The following is a 20,257-nucleotide window of genomic DNA, read 5'->3' on the forward strand; positions in this document are numbered from 1 at the left end:
AAGATAAGAATAAGGATGCAGAGAATGGACTTGAGGACACGGGGCGGGGGTGGGGAAAGGGGAAGCTGGGACGAAGTGAGAGAGTAGCATAGACATATACATACTACCAACTGTAAAATAGATAGCCAGTGGGAAGCTGCTGTATAACAAAGGGAGATCAACTCGATGATGGGTGATGCCTTAGAGGGCCGGGAGGGGGTGCGTGGGTGGAGTCGCAGGAGGGAGGGGATATGGGGATATGTGTATAAATACAGCTGATTGACTTTGGTGTACCTCATAAGCTAGTACAAGAGTGTAAAGCAATTATATTCCAACAAAGAGCTTTAAAAAAAAAAAGTGGTAAAGGTAGAGAAAAAGGGAAAAAGGTACACCCTCCCCCAAATAGAGAAATAACAAAGAGTAAAGAGGTCTGTTAGAATAAAAAGCTCAAGATAAGAATACATCCTTTAGACGGAGGTCACAGATATTAGGGGAAAAAAAGCATATTTGCCTGAAAAATAATTCTTTCTCATGTGTGACATATGCAAATACAGACATAGTTGTATATTGATAACCCAGCTGTTTTCTAAAAATTAAAAACAACATAAAAGTTTAATGTGCTGCAGGCTGTTTCTCTGATTACTCTTTCTTCTCTTATGGTTATTATTTCTATTGTTTAGTGCTTTCTTTTATAGAGAGATTATTTTTATGATCACTTACCACACCATATGTATTAACCATTCACTCTAGAATAAAACTTTCTCAAGAGGCATGGAGCTTTTCCTAAGCAGTAGGTGAACACATGACTTGTATGTAGACAGCTTGCCTGTGTGTATGACTGTGTGGACATCTATGTGTTCCAGATACAACTAAGTATATTGTAGTGAACAGAAATAAGTAAAACTATAGCTACTGAACAGAAATAAGTCTAGTCTAGTCCACTTTTAATACTACAGAGGCACAAATCTGCCCTGGTACCATTACTGTGATTTTGCAGGGATAATGTTTTAATATAAGCCAAGTGTATGCACAAATTTCCTAATATTAGAGATGTTAAAGCCTCTTAGAAGAACAAGATTCCAAAGGAGAGATGGTACAGCCTGGAGATGGAGTGGGGAGTAAATTAGAAGATAGCGACAGTGGAAATTTTAACAACTAACCAGACTTGACAAGACTTGGGAGGCTGTCCTGGCCTGGGGTTATGGGCATGTGGTTGGCCAGAGCAGAGCAGTGGGAGCTGCCTCCCTGGGTTTCCTTGTATGCATTTATGGCATTCTCAAAGTGTGGAAGGAAACGTTCTATGAAGAGAGAGGCAGTCTGTGAGCAACCTCTCTGAAAGACGGTCCTACTCCCAAGTCACTGTGTGTTCTGTTACCCAGCCTTTTTTCTTCAAAACACTTATCAGTAACTGAAATTAGTTTTTACTGTTTATTTTCTGTGCACCTCATTAGAATGTGAGCTCCACGAGGGAAGGGGCTTTGACTGACTTTCTCGCTCATCTCTATATTTTTAGCAACTTGAACAAAGTGAATATTTGTTGAATAAATGAATGAATAATGAATGAAAGAATAAACCCTCTCAATTTATCAGCCTCTGTCTTACTTACCGAAACCAGCCTATATCCACCATTTCAACAATATCTCTTTAACAGTTTCATTAACCACCCTTCCACTCTCAATTCGTTTTTATATATATCCGCCATACTCTTATGGCTGAACCCCATCTCTCTCGTCACATGTATAATTATACAACTACACACACACCTTCTGTATTCAACTTTTTTCTGCCTCTACTCTCCCACTAGTGAGAACAGAGAAAAACAATGGAAAGGAAATAATAATTTACGTATTACTGAGCATCAGTTAAGCACCTATCACTGTGTCAGGTATTTCCACAAATATTACCTCACTCTTGGTACAAACCCTCATAATCTTGTTGCCTTCCCACCTCATTCACGCACAATTACCTACACCAGTTCCCAGGCTAACCTACTCTCTAACCACAGACTAGGCAGTATTGTTTCCTGCCGTCCAGTGCTTATCTATCTGTGTTCTGGATGGTAGAGCTTGGTAGTCTATTACATGCTTTCTTTCTTGTATTTTTCATGTGCTTCTCTCTTTTTGGATCTTTCCAATTAACACAGTGCATAGTCAATTATCTACACATTAAAAAAAAAAAAATCTCCCTCAGAGTGACTGGTAATGGGTATGGGGTTTCTTTTTGTGGTGACAAAATGTTGTAAAATTAGATTGTGGTGATGCTTGTACAACTCTATGAATAAACTAAAAACTATTGTATTGTACACTTCAAGTGGGTGAACTGTATCCTATATGAACTACATCTTAATAAAGCAGTGAAAAGTTCTCCCTGCCATTATTTCCTTCCTCACTGTGTTTACTTGCTCACCTCCCATTCAACGCAGCACAGTCCTCTACCATCTAAGCTTCCTTCTCTAATGAGTCTTAGAATAATTCAATGAGCAATGTTCAGTTCTTATTTGTTCAGTCTTCTCTCAGACAGGTTCTAAAACACACATGTGGTTATGTCACCAACCTCCGACCTTCAATCCACTGTCTTATAATGCAGCTAAAATTACTTTTTCTGGCTCCTGTCTATCTCTCTCCCCTTATCACCTTTGGCTCATTCCATAAACATAATCTCCAGTCAAGATCTCTTTCACACATGTGCAGGGGGCTCATGCGGTTCCTCCTGTGTAGCTATCCTTTGCTCACGACTCTACCCAATGTTCTTATTCACCCTTCAATCTACAGCTCCAGCCACTCACTCCCCAGAAAACACGCCTGGATTCTGGCAGTCTAGGTTTAGTGCCTATTCTCCACGGTTGTGCATACATACAATGTACTTATCTCTACACTGAATTTATCACAGTATTATAACCATTTACCTATCCATATTTCCCCACTAGACAATGAACTCTAGCTGATGAGGGCAGGGACTTGCCTTTCTACTCTTTAACCTTATTACATAATTTAGACTTAGTAAAAGGTTGTTGAAAAAAATTAATGACCTATTCTTGTTTTCTGTTTTCTCCTTGCCTCACTTTACAATGAATTCTGTATGAATCCTCTAGGAAACAATCGCTAATAACTTCTCTAGTTATAACACTTTATGATTCTTCCTATGATGTAATCAGTAATTCCTATTCTTTTTTATAGCTGTGTTTTCTAACCCATGGGTTTAACAGGGAACAACATAAGGAACTAACACTTGCTGAGTATTTATGATGGGATAGGTACCATGTCAGGCCTTTTCATGTATTTCACATCAGTTAATTCTCCAAGAGGTGGGCATTATCATATCAGTTCCACATACAGAGTCTCAGGAAGACCTAAGTTACAAAACTAGTTGGCACTGGGGCCAGGAATCAAACCCATATTTATTTGTTTGTTTATTCTACTGTATCACAATGCACTGTGTTACAAAATTCAGCACTATAATATGGAATGGCTATAATAAAAGATCAGGACTTCCCTGGTGGCACAGTGGTTAAGAATCTACCTGCCAATGCAGGGGACACGGGTTTGACCCCTGGTCCAGGAAGATCCCACATGTCATGGAGCAATTAAGCGTGTGAGCCATAACTACTGAGCCCGTGTGCCACAACTACTGAAGCCCGTGCACTTAGAGCCCGTGCTCCACAAGAGAAGCCTCCACAATGAGAAGCCCATGCACTGCAACAAAGAGTAGCTCCTGCTCACTACAACTAGAGAGAAAGCCAACATGCAGCAACGAAGACCCAACACAGCCAATAAACAAACAAATAAATAAATTTTAAAATAAATAAAAGATCATATTTGTTTCAGTAACATTCAGAAAGCAAATATGTATACTTATATGAATAATGCTACCTAATGAACTGATACAGTCTTTCAAGAACATTGTGTACCCATCATACTTAGAACATAATAGGCCATGTTTTTTGAGTGAATGCTGAATCTAATATATAATACACGTTTATCTAATTATATAATAGAAAAATAAATTAGGGTGCAATGAGCTGGAAAGCTATCCAGTTAAAGTTTAATTTGCTAATAATTAACCACTTAGAAATGTGGGGAAGAAAAGAAAGTCACAGAAACTTACAAAAATTCTAAATAGTCTTTAGCTAATGCTGATCATAAAAAATAAATACTGAAAACTTATTTGGTATGGCAGTTCCTCAAAAGTTAAATATAGGATTACCATATAATCCGTCAATTCTACTTCTGAGTATATACCCCAAAGACTTGACAGTAGGGCCTTAAACAGGTATTAATATACCCATGTTCAAAGCAGCACTGTTCACAATAGCTAAAACATGGAAACAACCCAAAATGTATATTGACAGATGAATGGATAAACAAAATGTGGCATATACATACGATGAAACAGTAATCAGCCTTAAAAAGGAAGGAAATTCTGACCCATGCTATAACATGGATGAACCTTAATAAAATAAGCCAGATACAAAAGGACAAATACTGTATAATTCCACTTATCTGAGGTACCTAGAAAAGTCAAGTTCCCAGAGACAGTAGAATAGTGGTTGTCAAGGCCTGAGGGCAGGGAGGAACAAGAAGTTACTGTATAACGTGTACAGCATTTCATTTCAGGAAAGATGAAAATTCTGGAGATGGATGGTAGTGATGGTTGCATAACAATGTGGATGTACTTAATGCCACTGAATTATACGTCAAAAACGGTTAAAACAGTACATTTTATTTTTATTTACCACAAAAAAAACCAACATTTGAAGTCATAACATGTTAGTTTAAGTGAAAGAAAAAATATAATTTGGTTTACACATGTATGTCACCTACATATCTAATGTCTAAATGGAGTATGCCCAATTTCAAATATTCCACCAAGTTAACTTAACATTTATTGTCCCATTGTCTGACGACAGGCCCAGAATCTGGATTTCAAAAATCTGGTAACCAAAGATACATAACAGTCTTCGGGATTCTGCCTGTCCAGTGTGGTATCCACTAGCCACGTGTGGCTGCCTAAATGAACTAAAAGTTAACATTCAGTGCCTCAGTCACACTAGCCACATTTCAAATGCACAACGGCCACCTGTGACTAGTGGCTACTGTACTGGGCAGTGTAGATACAATGAACATTTCCATTACTACAGAAAGCTCTACTGGACAGTGCTCTTTTAGATTATACTGTAAATAGTATTTGGTAAACTCCTTTGGTAAGTTGTTGTTGTCTGTGAGAAGTAGGGTGGGTCAATCCAGAATAAAAACAAAGAGCCAATTACACTGACTGATCTATAGAGGAAACAGCCAGCTGATGGAATGTTTCACTTTTTAACTGGCAGCATCACACAGACACAGAGAGCCATCCTTTACCATGCCTATGCTGCGTGAACTGTAATGAAGGGAAAAGTGTAGCTATATCGACTTGGATACACCAACAGACAAGGCTTTAAAAAAAAAAACAGGATCCCACATTGGGAGAAATGGTATTAAGTACATTTTCATAGCAACTCTACTGAATATTATGGAATTTCAAAATTAGAACTACACAGATTTTACGGCAACATAAAATAATATATGCTGGTATGTTAAGTAAAACTGGACATGACTAAATCAAATCTATACTGATTTCAGTCATATAAGAGCTAAGTAGAGAAAGGGATAATTATTAAAAGGGAACACAAAAAAACAGAACCAGGTGTTATATCTGAAGAGTAATTATGAACATTAATAGAACCACTGTTCACATATTGTTAAGACAATAAAAAAGAAAGTAAATGGGCCTATTCAATTCTATTCAAACAATGAAATTATGTAACACCATTTTCATGTTTGCGCTAACCTCAATTTCATACATGGAACCCTATGCATACTTTGTGTCATGCAGCCAGTTGCTGCTCTAACAAAATAAAATGCCCCCTGGAAGGAACATTTTCAAAGAACTTTAAAATTGGAAGGGTCTTACAGAGTTCACCTGATCCAGTCCTAAAATAAACTGAAAAACAGCAATTCAAAACCTGTGCAATTTAAGATCGAGTGCACAGCGCTTTTGTTTGTGTATCAACCTTCTTTATCTAGCACGTAAACCAGGTGATAATATATGTTGGCAAATATATTTAAATATGTATTTTCATATACTGTCAATGTGACCAGGTCATAAGTAGCATTATAAAGAAATACATCGACCTTCAGCCGGAACTGCCATCTTCCAGGAATTCGCCAAAATGACCAGCACAAAGGGGAAGGAGAGGGGCACCCACCACATGTTCTCTAGGCCTTCAAGAAAACATGGAGCTGTTCCTTACACGCAAATCTACCAGAAAGGTGATACTGTAGATATCAAGGGACTGGGCACTGGTCAAAAAGGAATGCCCCACAAATGTTACCATGGCAAAACTGGAAGAGTCTACAATGTTACCCAGCCGGCTGTTGGCATCACTGTAAACAACCAAGTTAAGGGCAAGATTCCTGCCAAGAGAATTAATGTGCGTATTGAGCATATTCAGCACTCTAAGAGCCAAGATAGCTTCCTGAAACAGGTGAAGGAAAATGATCAGAAAAAGAAGGAAGCCAAAGAGAAGGGTACTTGGGTTCAGCTGAAGCGTCAGCCTGTTCCACCCAGAGAAGCACACTTCATGAGAACCAATGGAAAGGAGACTGAACTGTTGGAGCCCATTCCCTATGAGCTCATGGCATGATAGGTATAAAGAAAACAAAAGACCTGACTGTAAAAAAAACAAAACAAAACAAAAAAAGAAATACATCAGGTGATGGTGAAAAATGACAAACCTTACTGCAAATGATGTTCCCTTTACAGGGACATAAAACTTTTCATATTAATCAAAACTCCCTGGTTTCTTTAATAAAGTTCTCTTCTAAAATACAGACGTTTTTATCTGTTCAATTCCATGAGCATACATAAATCTTTGCATATGATGTATGTTAGCTGGAGAAAGTATAATTAAATTTAAAATACCTTGAAAAAAAAAAAGCAAGGCTATATACAGACCTTTCGGTGAATACTGTATTTGTCAAAACCATGTTTTGAGTGTTTTACTTAAGAAAATCAATGACAAAGATAAAACAATTCTCAGTAACGTCCAGCACCAAGTTTGATGATGTAGGAAAGTTACAGACTTCATTCTTACTATTAACTTCAATCCGGTTATATATGTACTTTTGTATCAGATATAAATATGTGTTTTATCACATTTAAATAGGTTTATGCTTATAATCTTATTTCTATAATGAATTATTATTTTCCTGGTTCTTTAAATTAGTGAGTAGACTTTAAAGTTATAAAAATTGTAAATATGATTGATTCCTTAATGGGTTCAAATTGAAAAAGCTCTCATTTTATACTGAGTCAAACATTTTGTTGGAGGGAAGCTCTGGGTTCAAATCCCAACTAGGTCACTAACTGAAAGGTTATCCTGCTTAGGGCACTTTTTTACCCATCCGGTTTCAGTTTCATTATCAGTAAAACGAAAGCATGGAGAAGATCTAATAGCGTCTGGTCTAGAGATACCTGTTAGACCCAGTCAGATAACTTACCTCTCTCAATACAGGATCAGTTATTGAATTCAGATTGACAGCTCCTTCATAGGTCAGGTAATAAAACACATTGAGGGCTCGAACAGCCTCCGGCCCTTGCTGTTTATAGCCAAAAATGAGATCAATCCATTGGTGAAGCTGGCAGGAAACAAATTCACTCTCCAGAGCCTGAAAAAAAAGGTGTAGATCTTATTATTATGCTGAACTCTATTTTAGAGATATATAGAGAAATTTAGAACAAGCAGTAAAGTTTACCTCTAAATTGACTGTGAACAGACACTCTGATGTCCTACTTTCCACCAGAATTTGTTCTCCTTTTTTACAGTTAGAGACTTTGTAGCACTTGTCACACTGAATTACAATGGATTGCTTATATTTCAGTATTAGTCTACTTGTACCGTAAGTACTGTGAGGACAGGGACTGGGTCTATCTTGGTCACGTTGGTAACTCAGGGCCTGACAGGTATTCAATTTACGTTTTAAAGAAAGGAGGTCATACAATGTAAAGGTTACTTTTGGATAGCAAATGTGAAAATATTAAATACTGACTGTTCACTTGAAATATTTATAATTTTTCTAGAATTAAAGCATTTTGTTGTCTACTACAACAACTGTAACCAAATTATTTAGTTATTTCAACTGAGTTTTTATGCCAACAAATTAGATCTTAGGAGGGATACTTATAATTACTGAATTATTATTCTACATATTAATATCAAATTAGACCGAATATTTGATGTTATTAACATAATAGTGTCCAATTAATAATGAACATAAGTTTTCAGTAGAAACGTTAGGTTCAAAATCCACTTCCAATTCATCATGCCATTCCCAGTTACAAGCACTGTACCTAAAACACAATAGGTACCAATAAGTATTTGCTGAACTTAATAAAATGAAAAATCCTGAAGAGTTTTAATGAACAGAGACTTTTTAAAAGAAAAGTATTCATACTTATTAATGTTCTTAAAAATTATTCCAACATAAAAGCTTAGCATTATGGACTAGTCTATCAATAAATAATGTTATTCAAATCACAGAGCTCTCAAACTCAAGCTCTGGAGCTTAATTTGAAGCACATCAAGTTATATCTGGTAATGTATCTCATTGAAATCTTATCTTTAGAGTCATAAGTGTATGATTGTGATGTATTTTTGGTGTGACTTGCTGCTACGTTATCAACATAAAAAGAAATCTGCTGGTTTTAAAACACAATTGACTAACTTCTATAGCATGCAACCAGTAAGATATAAATCATCTTGTGACAAAAGACGTTCCTATTAGTTCACAGGTGTACACCTGTGTAGATATGTGCTTTATTAAAACAACTGCCTATGAATAAGAAAATCATTTAGGGCTAAATTCAAATAATATATTTTCTTTAACTAATAATATTTAACATGGCTTCATAATATATCACATATCATAAAGTGTAAAAACTAATTCTGTAAATAAAAGTCTAGGCAATTCTCATATTTCAAAGTATACCTGAATTGAAATATGCCTAAAAAATATTTAGCCAGTTTCAATTGTAAAAGTTACTGTTTAAAACATCTCTTATAAAATTTATTATATTTATAAATTTAGTAAACAGCTAAGAGAACACAAAACTGCTTTATATTTTATTTGAAATAAGAAGAGAAGGGCTTGTAATAACTTTCAGCAAATTCCTATTTTAAGCACATGGATTTAAAATTAATCTGAAAATCCAGGAACTATTAATGCAAGTTGCACACACAAAATGATACGTTTGTTTCATTAACTTAGGCCTTGGGTAGTGATGGGGGTAGGGGGGTGGTGGTGGAGGACATGTTTAAAGTGACACATAAAAACAGCAATTGTCTTAATTTGTGTGCAGCGCACTCTACACAAAAGCCCTAAATATGTTCAAATTAGAGCAAGCTGCTTGATTGTCACTGCAGTCTCATGTCACATTAATGCATGACAAACATTAAACCATACACTTAAATGGCAATTTATATCATTTAAATGTTTACTGCCAGACTAGCTCATCACTCATTTAAATGTGACTTTCTGACAGCTAATTTCAGTTAATTTTCTCCAATTCACTTAATTAGAACTTTCAATCAGGGAAGGACCTATACATATCTTTGAGCTTACATCCCTTTTAGTTGTTGTTCAAAATCTGAGTTAATAAACTGCTGAAAAGCTGTACTATAATAGATTAGCATGTAATATCTCTGAGTCCACAAAAATGTATGACTATGAAACAAGCTCACAGTATGTATTCTAAGAAAGAACCTACACTTATTTATGTAAATAATACTCTCGCCAGTAGTTTAAATAAAAAACGTTTAGTTCATATACACACACTATTGAAACGATAAAAAGAAACCCTGCATCTAAGCTAATTAAAAATTAATGATTTCAAAATTGTTTAATAAGATAAAACAGTCAGGAGTCTCTTGAGTGTCCGTGGTGTTGTGATTTGAGACTATAAAATTCCAGAAGGCTCAGCAAAATGACGAAGTACAAATGAATTTTCTCAATATTAAAGCTCTAAAAACTAGGGCAATTTTATTTTATGTGTCATCAAACAAAGAATTGTGAGTCTTTCTAATGTTGATTACTTCTTTCTGCACACTCAAAATGGTGAAGTTGGTTAGATTTAGATGCTCAAACCTTTGCATCTTGACACCACATCAAAATGTTAAGCCAAAATGCTGAAATGACAGACACTATGCTCACATTATGCCACAAACACACGTGCAGAAGTGGCGATAGTGCCATGGTTCAGGCCTCCCCTTACCCTGTTATGCTCGGTCAGTCCTTAAGGGGTTGTTAACCAGTAATTCACCAAATTATTGGCAAAATCTATTCCAGAGGATAATAAACATGTTACTTCGATGAATAAACTTTAAGTACATTTAAAAAAACTAAACTAAAAATCTCAGCAGTCTTCAATCATTTCTTGCAATATATCAGAGTTTTAAAAAGGGACCCATAAGAACAACTGCCATGGATATATAGGAATTCCCAAAAGTTTAAAAATTATTTCAATACAAAGTCAGTTCAGGACTTTAACACCTTTTTGATACCAGTGAATGGAAATTGCCTAACCAAAAGTATATACACGATAATAAACAAATGCACTTGCTAAAGACTTGATGGAAGAGGTAAGGACAAGCAGGAGGAAATTATTGAGGGTAAAAATATACAAACAATTCAAAATGGAAAACCCTGGGTATACATTTTATAACTTCTGTTTTTGAGTTTTTTTAAATCAAAAATTCTTTAATCTCCCTTTCATATGTTAAGATTTTTAAAAATACTCTTTATATAAATACTTATTTATATGCACATTTTTAGTCACAAAAAAATAAAAACATGCCAGTGGAATGTTAAGCATCTGAGATTTTTCAAAGCCTTCAGGACAGACAGTCCTCATTAAGACTAGAGTTAAATACGGTTTGCAGCTAGGGGATAGTAACATTCTTCCCATGCTGCTCTCAAACCTAACCAATCAATTGTTAGTACTCCCCTAGCAGGCTAGATACATCATTTACATCCAATGTGTGCTCTGAGTAAAATTTGTGAAAAAGAAAATCCACTAAAATGTCCAACACAATACAATAATATTCAACTCATCTGAGTTATTATAAAATAAATCAGTGACTAATGTTCAATTGTTAAGGTTCAAATAAGACTATGAAAGGACTATCACATGAAGCCTCACACGAATTGTCAGTCCAATCCAGGGGGACTCATATTAGTCCTGACAAACTGTCTTGGGGCTGATATCTGTTTTTTTAATGAGATCTATTAAGCAGAGACTAAAACACTTGAGATATGCTAAGAAGTACAGTATACAGATGTCAAATACAAACACATTAGTAACTTTCATTTGTTTGGTCCACATGCAGAACATCAACAAATTAAAGGTTTAATATTATAAAGAAAATAGTAAATTATTCATAAATAACTCATTTGTGTAGCCCTGTGTCAGAAATAATTATAACATATATGAATATGTGTCTAACAATAAATCTCACTGAAAGATTGCAATCTATGTTTTCCTGAAACTAACCCATTAAGGGGATGAATTATTTATTGATAAAAAATGTTACATAAAACTATTCTTGCCTCTTACAGTGGAGTCAAATAATATGATAACTTATGTAGAAATCATTTGCTTTTTCCAAGAAATTCTAAGCTATTTGAGAATAAAAATTCTAAAATAAAAAGCATTAATCACGTTTGCTAACCTATGCATGCTTTAGAACTACGCTAGCAATTTTCTTTTATGTCCAAAAAATCATATTTTCTCTAATGTAAAAATTATGTAAAATCAAGAAAACCAATTTCAATTAACAAAAGAAATTATTAGATAATTCTTTACTTCAAGACCAGGAAACCTTAATTGTGTATTATGTGTATTTCTCATACTTGTAAGTCCCAGATTAATGCTAATATTTAGTTGCACTTTTGCTAAATCTTTTCACGCCACGCCATTTTTAAAAATTAACTAAATAAAAGCTACTGATCTCTATAGGATAAATAATTTTTATAAAAAATCAAGTAAGTAGACCAAATATTAGTTACAAACTTGTAAGTACAGAAATAATTATATAACCAGAAAAAAATAGGTTTGTGCAGCCCAGATACACATTTCTGCACCCCTATACCACTACTTCCATTCCCAGGCTTTGAGAAGGCCCAATTCAGTTCCAAGATACAAAATGCCATACCTATAAGTTTCAAATAAGAAAAATCACTGTCTTGACTTGATATGCATTTAATTATAAGATGAATTTAATCATATTTTAATGGAAAAGAGTATAAAAATTAGTTTTGTAACCTTTTGTATATATACTTAAGAGTCTTCATTTGAGTATAGATAGTAATAAGTTTCAAAGGAGTTAATGTTTGGATTGGCAAAAATGTAATATACATACATTATGAACTTGGAATTTTAAGTATTTTTCATTTGAAATACATGTAATAAGGCCTTCTTATAACACACACACACACACACACACACACACACAGATTTAAAATGAACTGGTCTGTTATGTTTGCATGTGCTGGATTTCAAACACTAGTGGTAATGTTTCCTTAACATTGATATATGACCTTTGTAATTTACATTGAAGAAAGCTGTTTTTTTCAGCCTAATTAGAACTGTTTCAAATTTTCCTGCTAAATATATGATATAAAGTCCTTTCAACTTTTTTATTCTAGAGTTTCTTTCCATGTCAACTTTGTTCCAATCAAAATATGCTTTGAATTAAATGATTTTGATTGAATATGTGGATCACATTTCACTTCTAAGATTTAAAGTCCAAAAAGGAAAAGTTTAGCCTGTTCAAACAAAGCAAGAGCAGCCACTTTGCGGAAAGCTATTCACATTTAAGAAGACTGACAAATTGTTTGTGTGCACCATTAGGTCTAGTTTCTGCAATAGTTGCCAGATTTCCTGTCCCCCTAATAAGATACATTAACTCCTTAAATGCTGGCTCTGAATTTGTGATGAATCCAAGTAACTTCAGAAAATTTTTTATTTACCTATAATTTCCTTTTTTTAAAGAGACTGAAAAACTGGAAAAGAAAAATTGCTGTTACATCAATTTTTTCAAGAAACAAAGGTCACAGAAAAACCAACATTTTTTTTTCATATTTGGATGGATACAAATTCAGAATGTAAATATGCTTTCCAAATGGGATTTTTCCAGATGTGACAAATCCACATTAATTCTCATTTTTTTAAAAGAATGCATTAATTAACCTATTTAAGGATTACTTGTTCAGGTGAAACACTGAAGTATTTGATGAACTATAATCTACTAGCATGAGCTTAATTAACATTCTCCCATATTGATTACAAACACATCACAAAAATACTTCAGAATTCAGATACTTACCTTAATATAAATACGTAACAAAAATGTGAAACAAATTTTATATTATTTACAAAGAAAAGTTTAACTTTGGGGGTTTAAAAATATGTGTGAAGCTGTGACATTAAGAACAATAATTCGTGAATGCCAAAGGGGGAAAAAAGGAGGATCAAGGATCTAGAAAAAAATTGTGGGATGCTAAGAATAAAAATTATATCTGACAGTTTAAAAAATGAAATTCAGTCAACAACACACTGAAAGGCAGATAGAGAAATCACTAAAGGAGTGCTGTACTTCTAAACTGCCCTTGAACTGTGGGGCAGAAGAGAGATTTTGGAGCTAGCAGCACACTTCATTTCTACATTTAAACCATTACTAAAGAAAAGTGTGAGTTAGTATCATATCTTGATATAACCATCAAGCCCTCGTGCATCTTTTGGCAGGAGACTCATTCTGTCTACGATTGTTATTGTGTAGTTTTAAATGGAGTAGTCAACCAGCTGTTATATATTTTACACACTGAAGGCCATGTTTCCTTTGAAATTCATAGTTTTAATCTCAGCTGAAGTCTGTATTGCTGTGTGCCAAGATCAAAAGGATTAGGCAAACTTGTACAATTACCCTCCTTTTCAGAGAGATGATTTTTTTCTAATGTTTCAAATAGTCCTATATGCTGACATTTTATCCAACTATTTTCTTTAGAGCTACAGAACATTAAAACATTTAATTAACATTTCAACCTTAGGTCACTCTTAATCTAAAATCTAGGAATTCACAATATACAGATATGTTAAACTAGTTATAGTATAATACACAGAGAGAGATGGAGCTTTTTAAAAAAATCTAATAAGGAACGATAGAGAACTATAATTAAAGGATAGATATAACCCTCTGTTTTACTATTTGTTTGCATTTTGCCTGCCCTCGTTCAGAAAACAATTCGTAGAGCTTACAATAATGCATATGCATCAAGATAAAATAACTTTAACATAAGAGAAGACAATGCAAAAATAAGGATAACAAGCACATAAAAATTATGCCATGAAATTCTATAGACCTGTTAGAGGTGTGCCATGTACTTGACATTAAGCTTTCTAGCAGGCAACATAAAGAAAGAAACACGAACACTTACAAGAGTCAAAAGTGACTATAATGTAAAAACAAACCAGATGGCCTAAAAAAACACATTATTTCTATTCCTAAGATAAGAAATTCCTCCCTTGGCAATATGATGGAATCCAGGTATGTGACTCTCAGAGGGACTGACTTAACCCTGGGATAGATTTAAAGTATGGACAAATGGAGAGACTACATATTCTTCAGGCAATCCTGCATAAACATTATTTCTCTTAGGTGAGGCTTTGAAGGGTAAATTCTAGATTACATTCCATGACAAGTACCTGGAATGCAGCCATTTTATTTTGTCAGTAAATGTAGAGCCACATGCTTCAACAGCAGCTAAACTGAGTCACAGGTCTAATAACCTCTTTAAATTGTGAAGAGAAAGACACAAACAAGTCTCTGTGGAAGGCAAGCCCACCTTCACTGGGAAGGGGTAGTGGTCTTCCCTAAGACAGATTCAAGAGTTTCCTCAGAAAGAAATTCTAGATAAACCTCACATAGATAAATGGCAACCGAAGCCTCCAAATGCCAATCACGACATCCAAGTACATACAGATGTTAAAATGTTTTAAACCACTGTACTAAATGCTCAACCCTTTAAAAAGAATTAGTAAATTATCCCTAGAAAATTAATCTTGGGCATTGTAAACTGCTGTTACGCTCTCTAAGATAAACTAGTTATAAAAATATATGCTTAAGTAAATAAAATGCTAATCTAAAATTCTTAGTTATCTGCCTAGGTATAGAAAAAAAGAACAGGGTTCCTCTTCAACAACCATAGAAAAATGTATTAATGTGCTGTAAGAACTGCTGGAAGTTTTGATTTTATAGTCAGGTATTAAAAGAAGGAAAACAAAACCAAAAAAAATGTAATCCCTTCCCATTTGCTTATCCACATAGATCTGATAATACTAGCAGTGTCTTGCCTTTGAAGATGGCCAGACCAGAATCTCTACTTATTGCCAGATGTAGTTTAATCCCACAGGGACTCCAGATAAAAACAAGGAGCTGTCTTCATGGCACCAATGATTCTCTGGACTGACTGCCATAAACTTATTTTGGCAAATCAAAATCCTTGGCAAAACAGAACACTTACTATATCACTACTTCCAAGAATATCCAATAAAGAAAAACTTGAAGTAAAGAACATGAATGCAAATGTTGAATATTTTTTAAAGCACTGACAAGTTCAGCCAGAGAATTACATCTGCACTTACTTTGTGTGTCCAATTGTACATTACGTAGGGCTAAAAGTCTTTTTTCATTCTGCAACTTTTGATTAATATCAGCAGCTCTGTCATCCATTCAGTCAACAAACCTCTATTGAGTGCTTACTATAAGTTCTGTTCTATGCTAGATTCTAGGGCTAATGAGATCAGATATCCCTTTGGAGGGAGGGTAGGGAGGCAAAATTCATCTCTAAGATGATTATAATAGCTTATGTGAGAGGTACTGAGAATCCCAATCAAGAAAGTAGCAGTGGGAGTGAAGAAGAGGGGACATATTTCAGAAAGATTTAAGATATAAGTTATTACTTATACCACCAACTGATTACCAATGTGAGAGGTGACAGATGACACCAAGATTTCAAGTTTGGACCTTGATCATATTGAAGAAGGAACAGTTATGTGGTAGAAGATTAATTCAGTTTTGAACTTAGTATTAATATTTTGAACTTTCTTTTATAGAATTGAATTTAACCCTAAGCCCTTCTTGGATCTAAATCTACTAACTATAACAGAAATTTGTATACTGTTCCAATATTAAAATATGTTCATGTTCAAGACTGAGATATCTGAGCCAAAAAATTCTGGGTAACAAAATAACTACCAGACTTTATACCAGTAATGTCCAGTCAGAATATAATGTGAGCCAGATATGTAGTTTAAAATGTTCTAGTAGCCACATTTTAAAAAATAGGAAAAATTAACTTTAATATATTTAATCAAAAATATCATTTAAACATATAATCAATATAAAATTATTTTGTATTAAATATTAGAAATCTGGTATACATTTTACAATTACAACATACAGCACATCTCAACTCAGACTAGCCACATTTCAAGTGATCAACAGTTACACATGACTAGTGGTTAAAATATTGGGCAGAAAAGCTTTATTCAGTTCCAAATACTGAATCCGCATTCAGATTTTTATAGCATTTTAATATAAGAATTCAGGGATTAACAATATTTAACACAAAAAAATTCAGCTTCTCCTACTGAAAATAAAGCTTACAAAGCACAAAACACCTGCAGCAGACTATAAGATGACCTTGAAGCAGTTTTGAAGTGGTCATTACAATTCTCAGTGCCACGAAGAGTGGCTATATCTTAGGACACGACAGCAGAAACATAATATCTTCACTTGTGGAACAGACATAATATTCTGCAATGTATATTCTTCAGCCATGTACAAACATCTGAAGAAATGTGGCAGCATTCAAAACATTGCACTGTGACTGCTCTAACAATAAAGGGCTAATTTTACCAACTACAATGTCATCTGTAAACTCTCCATCCTTAAAAGTCCTTCGTTAGAATTCTTACATATTATTACTCAGCTGTATCACCTATGTACTTTAAGAACTAAAATACAGCCACAGACTACAATTTAGTATAGGAAACAATGTTTGCTGAAAGTCAGATATATGAAATCTATAGACAACACTGAAATCTACAGACAACACGATGCATTCATAAACCTCACAAAAATCACCTCATTTTAGCAGCAGATGAAACCAGCCTGTTTACCCACTCTTAGAAATCCCAGAACATCTATAATAACTGTCTATGATTCTTTAAATCACAATAAATTGTAGGTCTGATTCTTTCTGAATTATCAATAGAATAAGGACTAGTAAATAGGATCAGTCTTGTTTAATTATTTTTATGTAGCCATGAATACACAGGAAATATGACATCAACAATTTAAACCTTTTGAAAGATTCAGGTACATTTGTTATTTATGCGTCCTTGCCTCACTTTCACTTCCTAACTAATCTTTCGTCTTTCTGTTATAGCTACGCCGCCCAAAATGCTTCTGCTGTCTCCATCTGTCTGAGTCCTATGGGTGCTAATTGCTTCACCTCTGCATTATGGCATTTACCTTTCTAACTCTATCTTCTCTAAGCTTCCTTGATAACAACTCTCCAGATTTTCTTTCTACATTTCTGATTCTCCTTCTCACTTCTTAATGGAAGGTCTTTTTCCTCTGTTGACATCTTCAGTGTTTGTTCTCCTCACGACTCAGTCCCAGGTCCTTGTTTCTGATATAACTCAGACCGGATGAGCCAGATTTCAACTACCTCAACCGACTATTATGACCATCTCCAGAGTTTCAAGTCCAAAATGTCAAATTAGACTACTTTCTTTTGCTCTGCCTCAGGTAACTTAAACCTAACGTACCAAAAAAAAAAAAAAGAAGAATTTTTCCTCTTAAACTTGCTTTCTTGCTTGCTTTCCTGATTATGGAAGGAGACCTTCAACCACTCGGCCAATTCAGAAATGGGGCGGTCATCCTGACTGCTCCTTTTTCCTCTCCCTCCAAAACATTATCTACTCAGATAAGGTGCCTCTAAAGCATCTTTCAAATTCGTTCTTTGTTTTCCTTCCACGGTGACTATGTTTAGTTCCACGCTTCATTATTTCTTGGCTCAATTATTCTAGCACCATCCAAACTGTTCTCTCTCTCTAAAATCCCCTCTCCCCATTCAATTCCTATCCAAAACCTGACTGATTCTCCTTAAAACTTTTCAATGGTTCTTTCTCTAAAGTAGTAGCTCTCCAACTTAAACAACCACTAATCACCTGGAGGACTTGTTAAAACAGACTGCTGGGTTCCCACCCACAGAGTTTCTGTTTCTGTAGGTCTGGAGCCAGCCCAAGATTTGCCTTTTTAACAAGTTCTCAGGTAAGACGGATGCTCCTGGTCTGGCAACCACCTTTTGGGCACCACTACCCCAAAGAAAAAAGTCCATCTGATTTACAACACATTAAGGTTTGTTCACATAATCTGCCTCCAGTCTTCTCTCTCCACAGGTATCACTCCCAGGTCTCATACACACATTCTGCACTCTACCTTCTGGGTTAAGCTGAGCGCACATATTGTCCTGAAGTAACATCAAGATCTTTGTTCACACTGCTCTGTATCTCTGTAAGGCCCTTTCCATCATCTTGCTCCCTCCCTGGCAAACTACTACTCATTCTAAGACTAAGATCAAACGCAGTTTCCTTGGTTAAGCCTTGCCCAACCTTCCCAAGGAAGCAAAATAAGGCATTTCCCTTTGGTTTTGGAGTGAAGAAAAAAACAATTATAACTCTGTATGGTGACAGCTGTTAACTAGACTTATCATTTCACAAATATACAAACACTGAATCATTCTGTTGTACAACTGCAATATAATGTTATATGTTAATTATATCTCAATAAAAATTAATATTAAAAAGTATAGACACACAAACAAATATTAAATGCTTTCATGGTAGCCGGTGCTTTTCCTTCATGGTACATACCACAAATATTATATTATTTGTTATATATTATCACAAGTTATATATTTATTTATTTTCTTATTTATTATTCACCTCCCTCACTAAACAATATGGTGCAAAAGGGCAGGCGCTATGCTATCTTTCTCACTGCTGTGTTCCCAAAGACTAACAAGTAGTAGGCACTCACAAAATATTTGTTGGATGAAAAAATAAACACATCACTTAATCTATTTCTCTAATTAGTTACTGCCACGTCTGTTTGATCTTCATAATGACAGCCCCAAAGGGCAGGTGTCATATTCTTCCAATTTTGTGATCACAGATCTAATTACCCAGTAGGCCTCTAATAAATGTCTGTTGAATGAATGAATGGCATTTAAGAAATTCTTGTGATTTAGCACAATTCAGCGTCTATGCTGAGGGACTATGATCTTAAAGCATTGCATAGGAGGCATGAAATTGACCACAGAAACTTTATCCAGTTGATACTGTGCTAATTTGGCAGAGTTTTAGAAAATTTGAAGAATTTCTGTGATTACTAGCCATTACAAATGATTTGTCTACAGTTTGTTAACCATACAATCGAATTTAGGGTAGGCTGATTACACAGAAAAACGAAAAAGTGAAGTGGACATTACAGTATTATCTTTCATATTTTATTTTCTCTTGAACAATGTCAGGAAGATGGATGCAAATAACGTCATTCATAAACTTGACAAAGGCTCTAGAAAGACAACATATTATGCAAGAAAAATCACCTGAAGGTCAACCTGGAAGAAATTCACTGACCAACTAAACAACACTACAATAACAATAACATTAGCACTTAACATTTAGTGACTGCTTATAATGTGCCCAATGTTATGCTAAATGTCTTATACGGATTATTTCATTTAATCTTCACAGTAATCCTATGAGATAAGCACTATATTTTAAAAAATTGTTTTACAAATGAGGCTAAGAATGCTAAGTAAATACACTAATGTCACACAGCTAGTAAAGGTCAGAGTTGCAACCTGAACCCAGATCTAACTCCTAAAGCCATGTTAGTACACACCTTTTTGAAAAATTCTGAAACAGAATGGTATATGCCAATGCAGCATTATGAAAATTCTAAACAATATGGAGCCATTTCACACCAAGAATTATTTTTAATGGGTTTCACATATACCGTTTGGTTACATTAGTGTTAAGTGTTGCTGAGTAGACACTAAATCTGATGTGCCATATCGACCCGAAGGCTTTATTTACAGATTTTATTGTT

General features: G+C 34.7%; 1 protein-coding gene across 6 annotated transcripts in view; it reads right to left on the minus strand.

Annotated features, from left to right (window-relative positions):
• The window catches only part of LRBA (LPS responsive beige-like anchor protein), a 687,888-nt gene that overhangs the window by 69,888 nt on the left and 597,743 nt on the right, over positions 1-20,257 (minus strand). For all 6 annotated transcript variants that reach the window (XM_057725704.1, XM_057725703.1, XM_057725702.1 and 3 more), the window contains one exon: positions 7,518-7,685. In XM_057725704.1, the coding sequence (XP_057581687.1) occupies positions 7,518-7,685 (168 nt within the window). The remainder of the gene's footprint in view (positions 1-7,517; positions 7,686-20,257) is intronic.

Source organism: Hippopotamus amphibius, chromosome 3, assembly GCF_030028045.1.
Source record: "Hippopotamus amphibius kiboko isolate mHipAmp2 chromosome 3, mHipAmp2.hap2, whole genome shotgun sequence".
In the NCBI taxonomy this organism is placed as follows: Eukaryota; Metazoa; Chordata; class Mammalia; order Artiodactyla; family Hippopotamidae; genus Hippopotamus; species Hippopotamus amphibius.